This window comes from Marmota flaviventris, chromosome 6, assembly GCF_047511675.1.
Source record: "Marmota flaviventris isolate mMarFla1 chromosome 6, mMarFla1.hap1, whole genome shotgun sequence".
NCBI lineage: Eukaryota > Metazoa > Chordata > Mammalia > Rodentia > Sciuridae > Marmota > Marmota flaviventris.
This window is the reverse complement of record NC_092503.1, coordinates 11,529,920-11,547,018: the sequence shown is the minus strand read 5'-3', so window position 1 is coordinate 11,547,018 and position 17,099 is coordinate 11,529,920. Positions and strand designations below refer to the sequence as shown.

At 48.9% G+C, this 17,099-nt stretch overlaps 2 protein-coding genes across 4 annotated transcripts in view; one reads left to right on the top strand and one right to left on the bottom strand.

Annotated features, from left to right (window-relative positions):
- Tiam2 (TIAM Rac1 associated GEF 2) overlaps positions 1-15,997 on the top strand; it is a 232,700-nt gene extending 216,703 nt beyond the window's left edge. For all 3 annotated transcript variants that reach the window (XM_071612884.1, XM_071612883.1, XM_027939434.3), the window contains 12 exons: positions 2,227-2,406; positions 4,838-4,906; positions 5,427-5,552; positions 6,345-6,453; positions 8,061-8,240; positions 9,756-9,874; positions 10,763-10,871; positions 11,402-11,460; positions 11,942-12,047; positions 13,345-13,432; positions 13,783-13,937; positions 14,855-15,997. In XM_071612884.1, coding sequence (XP_071468985.1) covers positions 2,227-2,406; positions 4,838-4,906; positions 5,427-5,552; positions 6,345-6,453; positions 8,061-8,240; positions 9,756-9,874; positions 10,763-10,871; positions 11,402-11,460; positions 11,942-12,047; positions 13,345-13,432; positions 13,783-13,937; positions 14,855-15,489 — 1,935 coding nt within the window. In that variant the 3' untranslated portion in view covers positions 15,490-15,997. The remainder of the gene's footprint in view (positions 1-2,226; positions 2,407-4,837; positions 4,907-5,426; positions 5,553-6,344; positions 6,454-8,060; positions 8,241-9,755; positions 9,875-10,762; positions 10,872-11,401; positions 11,461-11,941; positions 12,048-13,344; positions 13,433-13,782; positions 13,938-14,854) is intronic.
- Tfb1m (transcription factor B1, mitochondrial) overlaps positions 13,240-17,099 on the bottom strand; it is a 49,413-nt gene continuing 45,553 nt past the window's right edge. The window contains exon 7 of the mRNA XM_027939438.3: positions 13,240-16,368. Within this exon, the coding sequence (XP_027795239.2) occupies positions 16,125-16,368 (244 nt within the window). The 3' untranslated portion in view covers positions 13,240-16,124. The remainder of the gene's footprint in view (positions 16,369-17,099) is intronic.

Sequence of the window (17,099 nt, the reverse complement as noted above, 5' to 3'; positions counted from 1 at the left end):
CAAGCGCTTGCTTGTGGTAGCACTAAGCCACAATCCCAGCCCGGAAGGAAATTATACTCTGTGTGTCTGGTTGGAAGTTCAGTCCCTGTTCTCGGGTTGATCTAACTTGTGCACCAAGATTCATGTCAAAATGAAAGAGAAGCAGCTCTACGTCAGAACCTGGCAGTCTGTCAGGGGCTGTCACTTGCCCTTGAGCCAGGCTCTGTGGGTTACTGGGCCCATTCTCCTACCTCACCTTTGGCTTGTCCCCCGGTTCTGCCTTGGACCATGTACCCTTCAGGACGCATTTGCCGCGGCCTTCCTGGGTACCCTGTCCCCAGGCAGCACTTCAATCTTTGTGATCTCTTGCAGTTTCTATTTGTTCCACCCAGGCTTGTGTTGGTTTTCAGACTGCTTGAGGCTGTGCTTTGGTGTGTCCAGCCTTGGCGAGTCTCCTATCCTTGGGCAGGATCTGTCCCCCACTTCTTTGGATTAAGAGCAGGCCTGCAGCTGGAGCCACTGAAGTAGACCGAGAGGCCAGGCAGGAGGTCCATGCTGACTTCTAGTTTTGGTTGTGTGTTCCCATCACTTGAAGACGCTGTCAGGGAGGGAGTTGGATGGGGGAAGGTGGGCCAGAGGGGCCTGTGTTTTCTCTGAGGCATTGAACTTGCCTGGTGACAGCGTGTGTAAAATGCATGTCAGGCCACCACGTACTTGTATCATGTTTGTGTTCTAAAATTTCCAGGCAAAGTGAATGAATTAAGCTAGCGTTAAGAGACCTAATGTCAAGTTCAGCTTTTTACCCCAGATGGAGATGGACATAGTCCAGGCATGAAGGCATTTAAACTGAAGGAAGGACTGTTTGGGTTGATGGTGATGAGCACTGGTTGTCGGCACTGGGTGGCCGCTTTGTTGCTGGGGAAGTGGGCACTGAGCTGGGTGTGTGGGGCAGGGGCAAGGAGAGGCGCCTGGGCCCCGACAGCCTCCAGACTCACATGGGGTAAGATGGGGTGGGCCGTATGTGGGTAGGAGGGAAAGAAAGAGCACAGAGGACACTCGGGGTGAGATCTGATGGTGCTCTAAGACCTGTGGAGGCCAATGGGGGATGTGCTTGAGGCGGGAAACCCCTCCACTGCAGGAGCACACAGGTGTCACTGTGAGAAGCCACTGCACGTGCTCAGACCTAACAGGGACTGGCACTGAAGGCCTTGCTCTCCCCAGGTATTCCTGCTCCTCCTTTTTTTTTGGTAGTGGGGATTGAACTTAGGGGCGCTTGACCACTGAGCCATGTCCCCAGCCCTATTTTATATTTTATTTAGACAGGATATCCCTGAGTTGCTTAGCACCTTGCTGTTGCTGAGGCTGGTTTGAACTCGCGATCCTCCTGCCTCAGTCTCCCAAGCCACTGGGATTACAGGCATGTGCCACTGCGCCCGGCTTCCTGCTCCTTTTTGACTCAACCTGTGTGACTCTGTCCCCACTACCTGGATGAGCGCCCTCTCTTGCTAGGTCTGGCCATGGCTACTCACTGCCAAGTCCCAACTTGGCCATACTCCAAGGTTTCCCACGGGTCTGGCCTCTGCTCTTGCTCTCACTCTCACCGGGTGTCACTGTGGCACCTGCTTCCACCCGTGCCCCTACTGGGCTCTGCAGCCCCTTTCAGAGGGCCTTCTCTCTCACCTCCCAGTCTCCGCCCCGTTCCCAGCATAGATAGGCACCAGCTCGAGATGTCTCCATTCATACTTGGCACATGCTGGCTCAGCTAAATGGTCAGATTTGAAGGCCAAACCCTAGGTGGACTGGATCCAAGCCATCCTAAACTGGGTGGCACTTAACTGTGATTCCCGAGCATCCGGAAAGCTAGTTAGGCCAACTGTTGAGGGATGTGGTGGGCCCAGCTGGGCCGTCTCCTGTGTGTGCTTTTCAGAAAGGGACCACACCTTGGTTTTAGAGCAAAGTCAGCTTTGCTGTAGAGGGTGGGCCCTGGGCCTTGAGGCTGATTCCAGTCGGAAAGAAGCGTGTGATGGCTGTCATGAGTGGGAAGCCTGTGGCAGTATTAAACACAGGGTAGGTGCCATTTTCCTCGATGGACTTTTAAGTGGTAGAGTGGTCTGGGATGGATGAAACTGTGTGCCCTTGACGCAGCCCTGTGCGATTCCTGAGGGCCGGCATGGCTGGCTGGCGCTGGTGGGAATGGGGAGCAGCATCGTGGGCATTAACTACTCCCCACCTCTCCTCACCTCTCAGAGCGCTGAACAGATTGCCGCGCTGTGCAGGGACTTTACCGACACCCAGACCAACAGCATGGAGGGACCCAGGGAGAGTCAGGACCCGCCTCCAAGGCCATTGGCACGCCACCTCTCTGATGCAGACCGCCTCCGGAAAGTCATCCAGGAGCTGCTGGACACCGAGAAGTCCTACGTGAAGGTAACGGAGGTGCCAGACGCTCGCTCCTTTTTGGTCACGGCGAGTTGTTATGTTAGCAGTGGCCTCACGTCACCTCTGCCGGGGACACCTGCCACTCATGAGACAGACACCTGCTCCTCAAAGCCATGAAACATTGCAGGAAAGGAGGGCAGGGTGAGAGGGTGGGAGAGCTGAGAAGACTCAGAAAAAATTAGATTCTCGGCTCATTTTGTTACCAAGGTAGCTCTCACTATGGAAACAGATGTTCTAGTTTGTCATTTGCAATCTGTGGGAAGGGAGTCTGCACTGCTTTAGGGCGGGGCAGAGATCACTTTAGGTGATAGGACACAGGCAGCAGCCTGTACAGAAGCCACTGCAGATGCAAGCCCCCAGAGCCTAGGGGTCATGGGCAGCAGAGGCTAATGCAAGGGTATCATGTGGGAACATTCTCACTCCATGATGGGGAAGTCATGTCAAATGTCTAGGGGACCCAAAGAATTCATTTCCTTATCTCACCTACCCCAGGGGAACTTTATGAGCACAGGCGCCTGGGAACGCAGACTTCCTCACTTTAAGTATTTGCTGAAACTCGGGACCTATTACCAGGTCACTTCACTTGTCTGTTACTAGAACAGGATGGCACAGGTTGGGGGCTGAGAACCCAGGCCTGGCTCTGCCGAATCTGGCTGCATGTCCTAGGACATCTTCTCCAACTCACTGGTCCCTGTGCTCTTCCTGAGCCTCTAGCTCTGCGTCCCGAGGCCAGGAGCCGAGTGCTGGCACACACGTGGCTCTTCCCTTCCTTCTCCACAAGGTGCAGCTGAGATTCTCTCAGTCACGTGTCTACTGTGTCCTTGGACTTTAAAAGCCTTGCTTACAGGTAGATCAGGAAAGCTCCCCCAAGCCCCTTCCTCTGGGCTATAGGGGAGAAAGAAAAGCTAGATGAAATTAGTTCTGCTCTCCATTCTGTCTGGTCTTGCAGTGAGCGTGGGGAGCTCAGGGGACCACAGGGAATGACAGCCAGATTTCTGAGCAATTCTTTGCATCCACGGTGGCCTTTCTCCAGCTAGCTCTGAGAGCTCCAGAGTCCTTCTGACATCCGGAGTCCTGAAGCCTTGATGGGCAGAGAGAAGAGTAGGATCAGGTCCCTTTTTGTCACTATTTTCTTCTCCCTGGGGATACCTCCTGCTGCTCTGGGTGGGTCATCTCCCTGTGAACTAGTAGAGGACCACCGTGCAAGCTGTGGGTCAGGACAGGAGGGGCTGGCTCCCCTTTCTCTGCAAGAACCTGCACTTTGTTTTCATAGGGCCTCAGGCTGCAGCTCTTTGCCACCCCCAGCTCAGCGTGACCTGCTCTTTCTGTGCAGTAAGTCCCCTGGGTGGCCTTAGACTGGACAGCAGTGACTGCCGTGCCCGCCACTGTCTACAAAGTAACTGCACCTAGTGCCTCCTGTGATTCATACACACACCCCACTACTGCTATTTTTGTTGACATTTAACACGTCATTTTCCTTGTGGTCATTCTTTAACCTAACCTGGACTCCTGCATGCTCCCTGAAACGATCAACATCTGTGTGCTCCCTTCTCACTTCTCAGGCCACTGTGCAGTTTGGCGAGGGAGGAAAGCCAGGGATGTTTTTATTGTGAAGTACCATTAGTGTCACAGGCCTGGTCTTGCTCTCAGACTGATGGTCTTGGGCTTGAGAAAGCTCTCTGGCTCTTAGATTTCTCCCTTGTAAAATGAGGGAGCCACCGCAGCTGACTTAGTAGTCAACTATGTCTAGTATTTTAGGACTAAAAATTCTTCAGGATAAATGAAAAACCAAAGAGAAATATTTTCTATCACTTAATTATATCCTGGTCTCAGCTTCAAATTATTAAATTAAAAAACCCTTCATCTAGAAGGTTTGTAAATACAGTGAGCTCCAACTGTTCTGCGCTTACAAATGTAGCTCACGTTTTAAACATTCTAACTGCTAATCTCTGGGGATTCTTTTGTTGCATTTGAACATGGGAGTTTAAAATTCTGCTAATGCGTCAACCCCAAAATCGAAGAGCTCTCCAGATCTCGTTCTTCCAGTCCCATGCTGGAGCTGTCCGCCTGCCCTGGTGCAGAGAAGGAACCCAGATATCCAGTGGGGCCCCCCTGGCAGCAATACCCAGCCACACCTTGCTTCCCCTGCAGGGAAGGGGGGTCCTGTGGCAGTGGCCTAGAGACAGAGCGTGTTTTGTCAACACAGATAGGTGATCAAGCTGTGAGGAAGGTTGTGGAATCCAGTTGACAAGTGTTGTTTATTAAGCTTTAGGTGAGCAAGAACAACCCCTCTGGGTGCCAAGAGTGTCAGCAGGACACACCTCACCATTCCTAATGGGAGCCTTTGGAGCTGCTGCCTGCTGCTGGAATCACTCGGGTATTTGAGATTTAGGTGTTAAGAATGCTTTTCTTCTTTCAGGATCTGAGCTGCCTCTTTGAATTATACTTGGAGCCACTTCAGAATGAGACTTTTCTAACCCAAGATGAGGTAAATAACTCACTTGCTCCCTCTGTGTACTGACAGACAGATTCCTGTTCCCTTTGAACTGATGTCACACAGACTCTGTGTACTGATTCCAATGAGTAACCGGGGCGTGGGGTCTCCTGAAGGTCCTACGTGTGGCCTCTATTGCATGAACATGGCAAGGGCAGAGGGCTGGTCATTGTTATTTATAGTGGAAGACATTTGTTCCCAATTACTTTCCAGAACATGCACTTTCAATGTTAAGCCACAGAAATTCATTCTTTTCTGTGGACTTCCATCTTTCCTGATTTGAATACCAAGAATTTTACATCTGTGTAAAAAGTTATCTTAGAAATATGGAATCATAGGGGCTGGAGCTATATGTCTCTCTACATTTAAGTGAAATCCCTTATGAAAATGCTCTTCTGGTAAAGATTTGCTCTTTCTGCTTCTTGGGGACCTTCCTTGTGACTGACATGTGGGCCTGAGGGGGCATCCAGCTTGTCCTGGCTAACACTCTTTTCAAACCCCAACTTTCACGTAGATGGAGTCGCTTTTTGGAAGCTTGCCAGAGATGCTGGAGTTTCAGAAGGTGTTTCTGGAGACACTGGAGGATGGGATCTCGGCTTCCTCTGACTTTGATGTATTGGAAACCCCCTCACAGTTTAGAGTGAGTATTTTAGACTTAGAGTTAAAGCAAAATTAGGTGGGAATGGTGCAAAAATCTCTCTTCAAGAAGGCTTGGTGTCCCTTGTCCAGGTGAACTTTGCACGTTCGCTGCACTGTTTCCCCGGCAGGTGGTAAAAGAAGGCCATGGATTTTTCTCCTAAAGTAAATGCTCTGCCAGTCAAAAGTCTGGGCAGCCCCACCTCTGCAGCATCCCCTGGCCGTGGACCCCACCCTTCTCCTTTCTCAGCTTTCCAGGAGGTATCTGGGGTGTTGCTTCTGAAGCAAGAACACCTGCCCTGAACCTCCCCTTCTCTGTGGTCCTGGGAACTTGGCTGGACAGCATAGGTTTCAGATGCTCCGATGGAGCCTTCTCCTCTGTGGTGTCAGAGGAAACTCCATGGATGACATGAACCCCACCTCCCCGCACCACCCCAGGGACGAGAAGCCAAGAGGCCGTGGAAAGGGGTCCAGAAGTAGAGTCGAGTTCCAGACTCTGTCCAGCCCAACACCCCCTTGGCCCTCCTTGGCGGGTGCGTTTCTTAGCACTCTCTGCTGCCTGTCCTCTGACGGCACACCAGGTCAGAAGGCTCTGCCAGAACCTCAAGCTATTGGCCCACTGGGGGAATCTGGGTGCATCCAGAGTGAGCAGAGCAGCCCTGGGCTTATGTCAGTGGGGACTTCCGAGGCACATGTGTTTTGGTACCAAGGAGGACATTATGGAGCGGGCCTGCATCTGCCAGAAGCCCACACATGGAGCAAAGCGAGTCTGATTTGACTTTTCCTCCCCTTCTAGAAACTGCTGTTTTCCCTTGGAGGCTCTTTCCTCTATTACGCAGACCACTTTAAACTGTACAGCGGATTCTGCGCTAACCATATTAAAGTACAGAAGGTTCTTGAGCGTGGTGAGTAGTGCATACCTTTTATAGTTGTGTTTTGGTCTTTTGTATTTTTAGTTTTGATGCAGAGTAAATTTGTATTTTAACAAGCGGAGGTAAGTGCAATTTCAATGGATTTGGTTCTTTTCTTAGCCTTGAAAGTGTCAGAAGTTCTGGGGACAGTTTTCACTTATTTCAGTGTACTGGCAGCACTGAGCAGATGTGCCCGAGACACAGTGGCTGCTTTGCTAGGTGGTCGCCCTCTGCTGTTGGATTTCATGGATTCCTTTCTTACCACATCCCAGCCTTATGGAACCTACCACCATACATCTTGGATGGGATAGAAAGAAATGCATGCTCAGGACTTTCTGGTGTCAACCCTCTTTAGCTGGAGGAGCAATGACAAACTACCACCAAACCCACAAGACGTGTGTGAACTACTGGAGTCTCTTTGTAGAACTGGAAAGAACTCACTCTCCCAGTGGTGGCCTTTCTCTGCACACTGTCCTGGGGCACCGAGACCTTTCTCCTGACGCTGTTTAACCTCATCTACAGCTTTTGCATTTAGTTTAATGTAGAGCTGTCAGTACCTCAGAAGCCCCCAGTTTAACAGATGGAGTCTTGGGACACTTACAATTCCTAAAACTGGCCAGAATCCACTGTGTCCAGTCACTTTAAACAGAGGACTGAACTCCAGGCATTTCCTCCTACAAACATCATCTTATGTATGATGGTCTGTAGAAAAATCAAAACATGCAGTGCCCAAACCCCTTCTTTGTTATAATGAGGTTCACCTCACCACTGAGTTGACTGAAAATCATGTTCAAAATGGTACTGCATCTTCTAGATGCTGAGATTTTGCCTTTGTCAAAGAACCCCAAATAAGGGCAAATCCTCATTTGGATGGGTTGCATTCCAAACAGCTGGCCGACGGAGGCCACCTGGTGGAATGCAAAGTGGCAGCTGGTGTGGCCACTGGCACTCACATCACGGGCACCCGGATTCCTGGGTGTACTTCGTGGCACTAGACACTGAAGAGAAAGGCAGTCCTCACTGCCAAAGCCGGTGCACCGGCGCTATGGCTCTGTGAGGGTTAGGCTGCAGGGCTCATTGGAAAAATTTTTCAAAAAATTTTCAAAGGAAAAATGGTGGTGCTTTTTCCGATAGCACCATGAGGTGGAGACAAGAGGGAACAACAGTGCTAACGAGGCAGGTGGAAGAAACTCTGGCTGTGCTACCATCTGAATCACATGTGGGTACGGCCGAGGATCTGGAAGGAGTCTTGTGGCTTGATGAACTGTTTGAAACTCACTTTCCAGGCCGCCTGTGAGAGCGACCCTGAGTGTGCACCTAGAGCCTGACAGGCGCGTTCAGACTTGTGCCCCTCTTGGGGTGGGCCTGTACTCCTCCGCCTTCCTAGTAAGCTTCCTTTGCTCAGCGGACCGTTAGAGCTTCGAAGCTGAATCCCAGGTTGATAACTGGGTGCCTGGTGCGATGATGTGCTTGGACCTTTATTTAAGGATGGCATCACGAGGACTACAGAGTGGATGGTCTAAAACTCTGTTAAGACAAATGATAGACAGTGTCATGCGTCCCACCAAGCTCTCCTAAGGGTCTTTCCCCATTGCTTACAGCCAAAACCGACAAGGCCTTTAAGGCTTTTCTGGATGCGCGGAATCCCACCAAGCAGCACTCCTCCACCCTGGAGTCCTACCTCATCAAGCCGGTTCAGCGAGTGCTCAAGTACCCTCTGCTGCTCCGGGAGCTCGTGTCCCTGACCGACCACGAGAGCGAGGAGCACTACCACCTGACAGGTGAGGCTGCGAGGACGGCAGCATGAGCTGCAGGGGACACATTCTGAGTCACTGTCACGGCTGCGACTCATTCAGTTTTCTATGTGATGACAGCTCAGTATGGCCATTCCTTTAGAATACAGAGTCCTTTGGTAAAATCAGTTTCCTGCAGAAGCTCCCAACAATTCCGAGGGGTGATTCGATCTGATTTAAACTCGGTGTGTTGAAGTAAGCTACCTGAGTCACTTGGCTGGTAAACTGGCTGCCAGAACAACAAGTCAGGCCTCCTCCTGCCACCGGGGAGCTGTGACAGTGGCTGCCCTGGTGCTGCTGATCCTACGTGCTGGGGGAGGCGCCACCTTGTGGACATCTCTGAGCAGAGCAGGGCTGGCGGAGAAGTGCTCAGTGGCAGACTGTGCTTTGAGGTCCAGGCTGATGTGTCACCATCTGAAGCCTCTGAAATGACTGGCTTGAGGTACTACTGGACAAAGCACAGGGCCCTGCAATTTCAGAGTAGAGGATCCCTTAGAGAGATGCTTCATTTGGACAGGAGAGAGAAGTAGTGATTTATTCTCCACATGTCAAAACTAGGATGTCAAGTTAAGCCAGCTCATAAAATTTCTGGGGAGAGAAACAGATTTGTTAATAAAGGTTAGCAGTAGTGAATAATAAGCACCAGAGGAGTAAATTCAACTTGTTCATCCATGACAAGCATACTATGGGTCATAAGTAGTGCAGACAGAATTTTTTTATATAAAAGTTAAATTCTACAAGTAAAGGTACAAATTATGATTAGTATTCAGATACATACAAAGAGTCTGTTTTGCATTACAATGACCTTTAAAAAGTCTACTAACAACTTTCTTCCAAACCTCCCTCCTGGCAGAGGATGAAAATGCTGAATCAGGAGAACAAAGTGTTAAAATACTTATTTTGAGGTGACTGGGAATTTTGCTTTTTGACTTTGACAGAATCATTTTGTCCCTTATGTGCCCTCATACCACATATAAAACACCATGTACCAATACAAACCACTGCTCTGGCAGCAAGGTGTTTACACAGTTTACATCTGTAACTGCTAATTGAAAATCATGGATTCCAATCCAGTAAGTGGCCTTGGAAGAGAGGCTGCCTTCAGGAGCAGGTGTCCTGAGGCCTGCCACCCCTTGTTTTTATCCAGAATCTGGCAAAGCACTCTGTATCTCAATTATCTCTTCTTTAAAATGAGGTTGGTTACAGCCATCGTTTTATGGTGGGGATGAGATGATTCACATTCATCACTCGTGATGCATGTCTAGTGGGAAGTGCTGTGTGTTAGCGCTGCCTGTTAGTCATCACCAAGAGAATTTGAGGTAGAAGGTATCTGGCTGTTCATAGAAAGGACTAGATTACAGGGGGCCCTGGGAAGCCACACCTGAGCAATGCTGGTGGTGGTGGGAATCAGTCTGGACGGCTCTCCTCTGAAGCTCCTTCATCACTGTTGTTGGACAGACTTAAAGCAAATGAAGATGATAAACATGATTTCATATTTTTCAGAGGCACTGAAGGCAATGGAAAAGGTAGCAAGCCACATCAATGAGATGCAGAAGATCTATGAGGACTACGGGACCGTGTTTGACCAGCTGGTAGCTGACCAGAGTGGTCCAGAGAAGGAGGTCTGTTGGGCTCTGGACTCAGAGAGGCCCTAGGCCTGGGTAGATGGGGTTTAGGCTACGCTGATAGTACTCTCCTGGGGGAGAAAACCACCTAAAATTTACTTAATTTTTAACATGCAATTCACTACATTGGTCTCAAAATATAACCTAATGACATGTTCACAATGAACCAAAGACTACAAGTAAACCACTTCACTGGGTTCATGTCCCCACCCCTGGGCATGACATCTCCCAGTCCCAATTCTTGTGCTGGGAGGGAAGGATGAGGGAAAGAGGGGAGCAGCCTGCAGAGAGAATCAAGGGCTTCTCCTTTTTTATTCTTCCATTTTGAGCATCAACTATTAGTGGCTACCTGCTTACTTAAGCCAGTCCAAGTGGGATTTGACATTTTCTACATTATTCTTTTCTTGTGACTGTTAAATTTAGAACCCTGTGCTTTTAATGTCCATATGCATGCAAGAGGCAATACAGTTTGAGTAAAAAAATGGCAAGAATAGAAAAGAACCGGAATTTAATTTTTTTTATAACGGTCAGTTTCAATGTTGGTACTTCTTTTATTATCAAGTCTAATGCAGTTTAGGATTAGAGGTGGCAAATATACTAGATATTGACACAGGCCCTTCAGATGAACACTGGTGGAACTAACGTTATGGAAACAGCTCACGAGGCCCCTCTCACATCCACAGTGTGCAGTGAAGCAAAATATTTCACTTTCATGTGGTCTATCCACAGTTTGATGCTTAGCTCACATTATAAAACCTACTATTTAATACTCTGTGTTATTGGGACCATAAAAAATAGGTGCACTTGTCTTTTAGCAAATGACCACATATATGTAAACCTCTGGGGGTTTCCACATCTTCTTTATTTCCTGTCTTTACAACCTAGGTAACAGAACTTTCCATGGGGGAACTCCTGATGCACTCTACAGTTTCCTGGCTGAATCCGTTCTTGTCTCTAGGAAAAGCCAGAAAGGACCTTGAGCTTACGGTATTTGGTTAGTATTCCATTAGAAAGAACGTCAACTCTCAAGAGACAGACAGTAAGGAGAACTGGGCCAGCCCTACCCAGCTAGCCACATGCTGATTCCCAGGAGTCGGGAGAACAGCCTCCTCTGGCCCTTCACAAGGGCCTCGCCTTGGGCCGTGTGGCTCAGAACAAGAGTCACGGGCACAGATCTCCCAAGGCTGTTTTGAAACCTGCTATCTTAAAGCTTGCTGCACTTCAAAATCTCTTAAATTCTGAGAGTCGAATGAGCAAGTGTAGAGGGGGTAGCGCCACTGAGATGCACACCGTGTCCTCAGCCTCCATTTAAACAGGAAGATTCGCAGTGTCAGGTCCTGCTTTAGAACACTCCACGCAGGATGACCAGAAGGCAGCGCGGTTACTCACCTGGTGTTGGGATCACAGTGGGATCTTAGCGACTCCCAAGCTTGAAGAGCTTTGTTCTAGTAAAACATTCAGCATTAGTTTAACCTTGAAAGAGTCTCTATTAAATAATGACTTTTCTTTCTCTTTTCCTTTTAGTTTTTAAGAGAGCTGTCATATTGGTTTATAAAGAAAACTGTAAACTGAAAAAGAAATTGGTAAGACAAGAATCACTTTTAATTAAAGCTACCTCTCCACAGCTGTCTCCTACGATGTTGAACTAGAAAGCTCGCTGAGCGCCGCAGCCTCACAGGCTGATTAGTACTTATTCCGAGGATAACTAATGAAATCGGGTACTCAGGGCATTTCTGAGTCTCCCTATAGACTTCTGTTCATGTGGGGGCCTATGTAAGAAATCAACTTTTATATCCCTGAAAATGGCCCATGTTTATTCCACACACATCGGAGTCCGTGTAGCTTGTTTTAAAAGACCTTTGACCCTGACTCAAAACACAGGCTCCCACAGGTCCCTAAATCAGAGCTCGGCCGTGGTCCCAGGCCCTCAGCAGCAGGTGCACAGGGCTGGCTGTGGTCCTGGACCCGGGACAGCGGCACACAGCCTGTCTGCACAGAGGGACTGTGCACACCTGCTCCCTGGGAGAGTCCCTAACCCTCTTTCCTGTGGGCTTTTTGTTGCAGCCCTCGAATTCCCGGCCTGCACACAACTCCTCTGACTTGGACCCGTTCAAATTCCGCTGGTTGATTCCCATATCGGCCCTTCAAGTGAGGCTGGGGAACTCGGCAGGTAACTCTTGTGCAGTGCAGTGCCAGGCAGTGAACTGCAGAAGGAAGCAGCGGCAGGCAGGGGCATGTCCGCTCTGTTTCTGTGACAAAGGCAGCTGAGCGCCAGGCTTCAGGAGGACAGACTCATTTCAGAGGTGTCTGTTCTAGGTGGCGTGGGCACAGCACTCATGGTGGGAGGAGGCCTCACCTCGCGGCAGGCAGGAAGCAGGAGGAGGGAGGGGACTGAGATCCAGTGCCTTCTTCAGGGCACACCACCGTGCCCTGACTTCCTCCCATGGGGCCCCACTTGTAAAGGTCCCCCCACTTCCCAGTGGCACCGCAGGCTGGCAAACAGGCCATCAGCACGTGGGGGTACACTTCTGTCTCTCTTCTTTTTTGCGGTACTGGGGATTGAACCCTGGGCCTTAGGCGGGCTAGGCAAGCGCCCTGCCACTGAGCCGCACCCCAGTGGTGTGTCTTGTTTTATAGGGAATGAAAACAAGGACAAGAGGTGGTTTTGCTATTTATGGACAAACCTTTGCCAACGGATGGTTTTCTCTGACAGATGGCCCCTTTCATCACTTTATTTTCATGATCAAGTTTTCAGTGTTTCTCTTTTTAGCCTAACATTCTTTTTTTTTTGGGGGGGGGGGTACTGGGGATTGAACTCAGGGGCACTCAATCACTGAGCCACATCCCCAGCCCTATTTTGTACTTTACTTAGAGACAGGGTCTCACTGAGTTGGTTAGCACCTCGCTATTGCTGAGGCTGGCACTGAACTCACAATCTTCCTGCCTCAGCCTCCCAAACTGCTGGGATCATAGGTGTGCGCCACGGGGCCTGGCTTTAGTCTTTGGCCCTGGAAAATGGTCACAGACCCTTCCAGAATAACCATGAATTGCTGGCAGTGAGTCAGGTGACAGAAGGGCGACAGGCTGGGGTGTGCAGTGATACGTGGTTCTCTTTAGTCTGTCAGAGGCACTTAGGTTTCCCCAGGACGGGACTGTTACCTCAAGGGCCCGAGCACTTTCTTCCAAAAGGCCAAAGAGCGGGCAAGAGGAGGATACATGTTAAAACATTTTGTCCTGGAGCATTGGAAAGGCAGGATCAGACAGATAGCTGGAAAACTTCAGTAGGAAATACAAACTGTAAGCAATAAGCATATCAAGATCACACACAGCCCGAGCCACAGAAGAAAACCAGGAGTCAGCACTGGGACTATTTGACTTTTTAATCTTGAGTGTTAAGCTTCACAAGGGTTCTCAATCGTGGCACATGACAAAGTCACAGACTCTTGTTTCCATTTCTCTTTACGCAGGGACAGAGAATAATTCCTTATGGGAGCTGATCCATACAAAGTCAGAAATAGAAGGACGGCCAGAAACCATCTTTCAGCTGTGTTGCAGGTATTTCTGACTTCCAAAAATTTGAACCAGGGAAAATGACAGAACTGACCCCTAGAAAGCTGAGTTTTAGTGCCCACCTGAGTTTTGGCTCACACCCATCCCCCCAAAAAACAGCCACTGAAGGCCCAGTGGAGGGATACGTTGATCAAGTATACACACCTAACCCTCAGGGAGACCGCCTCTCGCCTCCTTTTGTAAGTGGGGACAGCCAGGCAGAGAAGATGGCTTTCTGCCAGCTAAGCCCGGATGCTGGAGGGCATGGTTGGCAAAGGCAGTGCCCAGAGCAGCACCGAGGGCCAGGGTAAAGGCCGAGGACCCTGTAGACCATTGCTGTGCCCTCACTCCCACAGCGACAGCGAGAGCAAAACCAGCATCGTGAAGGTGATCCGCTCTATTCTGCGGGAAAACTTCAGGCGCCACATCAAGTGTGAGCTACCTCTGGAGAAGGCGTGCAAGGATCGCCTGGTCCCACTGAAGAACCGCGTTCCAGTTTCAGCCAAATTAGGTGAGCACTTCGCCAGCTCCGTTTATCCACGACGTGGTGGGACGGGGTGTGCTCTTGTCATCCATCTCTGGGGAACACTGTCCATGCTCAGGGGAAGCTTCGTTTCCAAGGGACCCAACCTGGCTCCTGCTCCAGCCAGCCTCTGAGGAAGGCATCCGCCTCCAGCCCAAAGCCCACTCTCCCAGGTCCTGATTCACCATCTGTTCTGCTCACTGTGCATCCCCAGGTTCACAACGGCACCAGGCATCTAGGCCCAGTGCTTAAAAATTAAGATCAAGAAACCTAATCTTTTGTTCTACGCAGTTAATAAGCCAGCAGGTGATCACTCTGGGTTCTGCTCTTCAACTTTGTTTGCAAAATTTTAGCATCAGTCTTCAGAACCTTCTGTCTTGCTGTTTCACCTTTTGTTCTTGTTACCACACAGTTTGTAAAACTAAAAACATCTTTTTCCAGCTATAGTTTGACCTCTTCAGAATATGTGCTTAATGTCAAAATAAACCCTGGCCACTAGAAAATAATATGCAGATAATGTCTGGAAACACTTCAACTGCAAGTCCCTTTCCCCATCAACCCAAGAGAACAGAATGAAACACACACAGGGCTCAACATGCAGAATGCAGACTCTCTGAAAGTTGCTTAGAAATTCCAGAGAGGGTTCTTGTGAAAGATAAAGAACATATTTCTGCTTTTAATGCTCACTTCCCTGAACTTACAATTTCAAATGAACATAAATAAAAAATTTCTATGCTTGCAGTACTCACACATTTCTGTCTAAATACCAGGTAATAGATTTCAAATGCTAGAATAAAGTCTTACGTAATCAAGATGTTAAGTCTCATACCTTACGAATCGGAAACTGCCCACTATGTAATCTCTTTGGGTCACAAAGGGAGAGCAATGTTCTTTTCTCGTTGCAGCCTCGTCCAGGTCTTTGAAAGTCCTCAGGACCTCTGCCAGCAGCGATTGGCCCAGTGAGTCCAGCAAGGGTCACTCTCTGGACTCAGACGAGTGCAGCTTGAGCAGCGGCACCCAGAGCAGTGGCTGCCCTGTGGCTGAGAGCAGGCAGGAATGCAAGAGCGCGGCTCCCGGGAGGGACCCCCACGTTGGCCCAGCAGAGTTTCCAGACAGTCTCATCAAAGAGAGCGATATTCTGAGCGACGAAGATGAGGACTGCCACCAGACACGGAACCAGGGCAGCCCTACCAAGGACATCGAAATTCGGTTCCAAAGACTGAGAATCTCTGAGGACCCTGACCCACTCCCGGCTGACCAACAGCCGGGCACCAGGGCTGACGAGGGCCAGAAGGGAGGGGAGCAGCCCAAGCTGGTCCGGGCCCACTTCTGCCCCATTAAACGAAAAGCAAACAGCACCAAGAGGGACAGAGGGACTCTGCTCAAGGCGCAGACTCGTCACCAGTCCCTTGACAGTCAACCCGAAAACACCAGCATTGATCTAAATTCAGTTCTAGAGCGGGAATTCAGTGTCCAGAGCTTAACTTCGGTTGTCAACGAGGAGTGCTTTTACGAAACAGAGAGCCATGGAAAATCATAGTGCAGCTCGATCCAGACGCTGATCCTTGACTTTTAAAATTGGTGAAGTGGAAACTGCAGAAAGACCATTACTGGGTTTTGTGCAGTATATATTTTCCCACAAAAACACTGTAAAGATTTAAGTTATTTTAATTTATTGTGGACCAGAAAACCAGATTAAACTGGTCAGAATCTGTAAATTAGTTTATATCCCTTTTTGAGCAGGTATCAAAATGATTTAGAATCCTTAAAGTAATTAGAGTGAAATTTTATTTTAAGTTACGTGGAAAAAGTAAGGTCGGGGCAGTTGTGATTAATAGCTTTAAAGGGGTCCTTTTCCCCCTAGAAGCTTCTGGGCATTTTCTTTGAGCTGTCAGTTTTTGCTTTATTTAAAGCAAATTTAAGTTATTTTAATGTGGTTTAGGGGCACAATGTGCAGAGATTTCATTTTTGTAAGGTTGTAATAGATGCTGTTTATACTAAACTTGTCATATCTATGCAGTATATATTAAAAGAAAGCTGGTACTGTATCTTGATATTTATTTTCTTTACCAAGTTGTACAGTAAAAGGAACATGTCATCTGACCACTGGTATTTTACTGTCATTCTGTGAAGACGGACAAGGACCGAGAAGCCCACCTGCTGGCTGCGAGCCTGCTAGAGTCCACAGCTCTCCCTGTCGCTGTCTTTTGTCTGATTTTTGCTTCTACTTTGCTTGAGTTCTTCTCGGAAATTATAAGCAAAGAGCTGTGGGTCTTCGTCACACATTTTTCTGTATATGTCACAGAGGTTCTTAAAGTGCAAAACCGAGAGCTGGGTGGGACGAAGAGTGGGGTCTACGTCTGCCAACTGCAACAACCTTCCTGTGCTCTCCAGGCGCTGAGCTGCAGGGAACAGCATTCTGGGGGAAGGGGAAAAAAGCAGAATTTTACTTAAATTCTGGGAATCATCCCATCTCCTACTCTTAAAGATGACAGGGTTCCTGGCAATTGCCACCTTGAGGGAATGACAGAGGCCACTGGAACCTCTTGGATTACAAGAGGTACGACCCACCAGAGGTAGATGCACCCTGCTTTGGAAAGCAGGTGTGTCCAAAATAAAAAAAGTTTCCAAAGCTAGCTTGCTACACGTCATATCTGCTCAGCTGCATCTTGCAGAAGTATGTTCTGATTTGCCTCAAATTTTGATGAAAATCTTCTGTATTCCTAGGTACCAAAGCTCCAGTTTTGATTCTCTATAATTTGAATTTCCTTCACCCCCAAGAGTGACTGTTTTGCAAAGCTACAACACGGTTGATGGGAAGACAGCACTTCCCCTCTTTAAGATATTTTTGAAGCATCTTTACGGCGTTTCAGAGTACTTTAAATTGCATTTAACCAAATGAAGTCATTATTTTAAAAGAATGAAACAACTGCTTGGGACACTGGGAGGAGGTGTGCCTGGCCCTTGTTTTCTTCTCTCAGACCTCAGTCCACAGAGCTCACCCGAATGGCTTGGGAGATGTTGAGGCTAGCGAAGGCTTAGTGTCCTCACCAGGAGCTGCAGGCCCCCACACTTTCAGGTGAGGTGACCTCAAAATCCAGCTTCATAGCAGGATGGTCTGATGATGCTCTAACATCTGGGACCACTGTG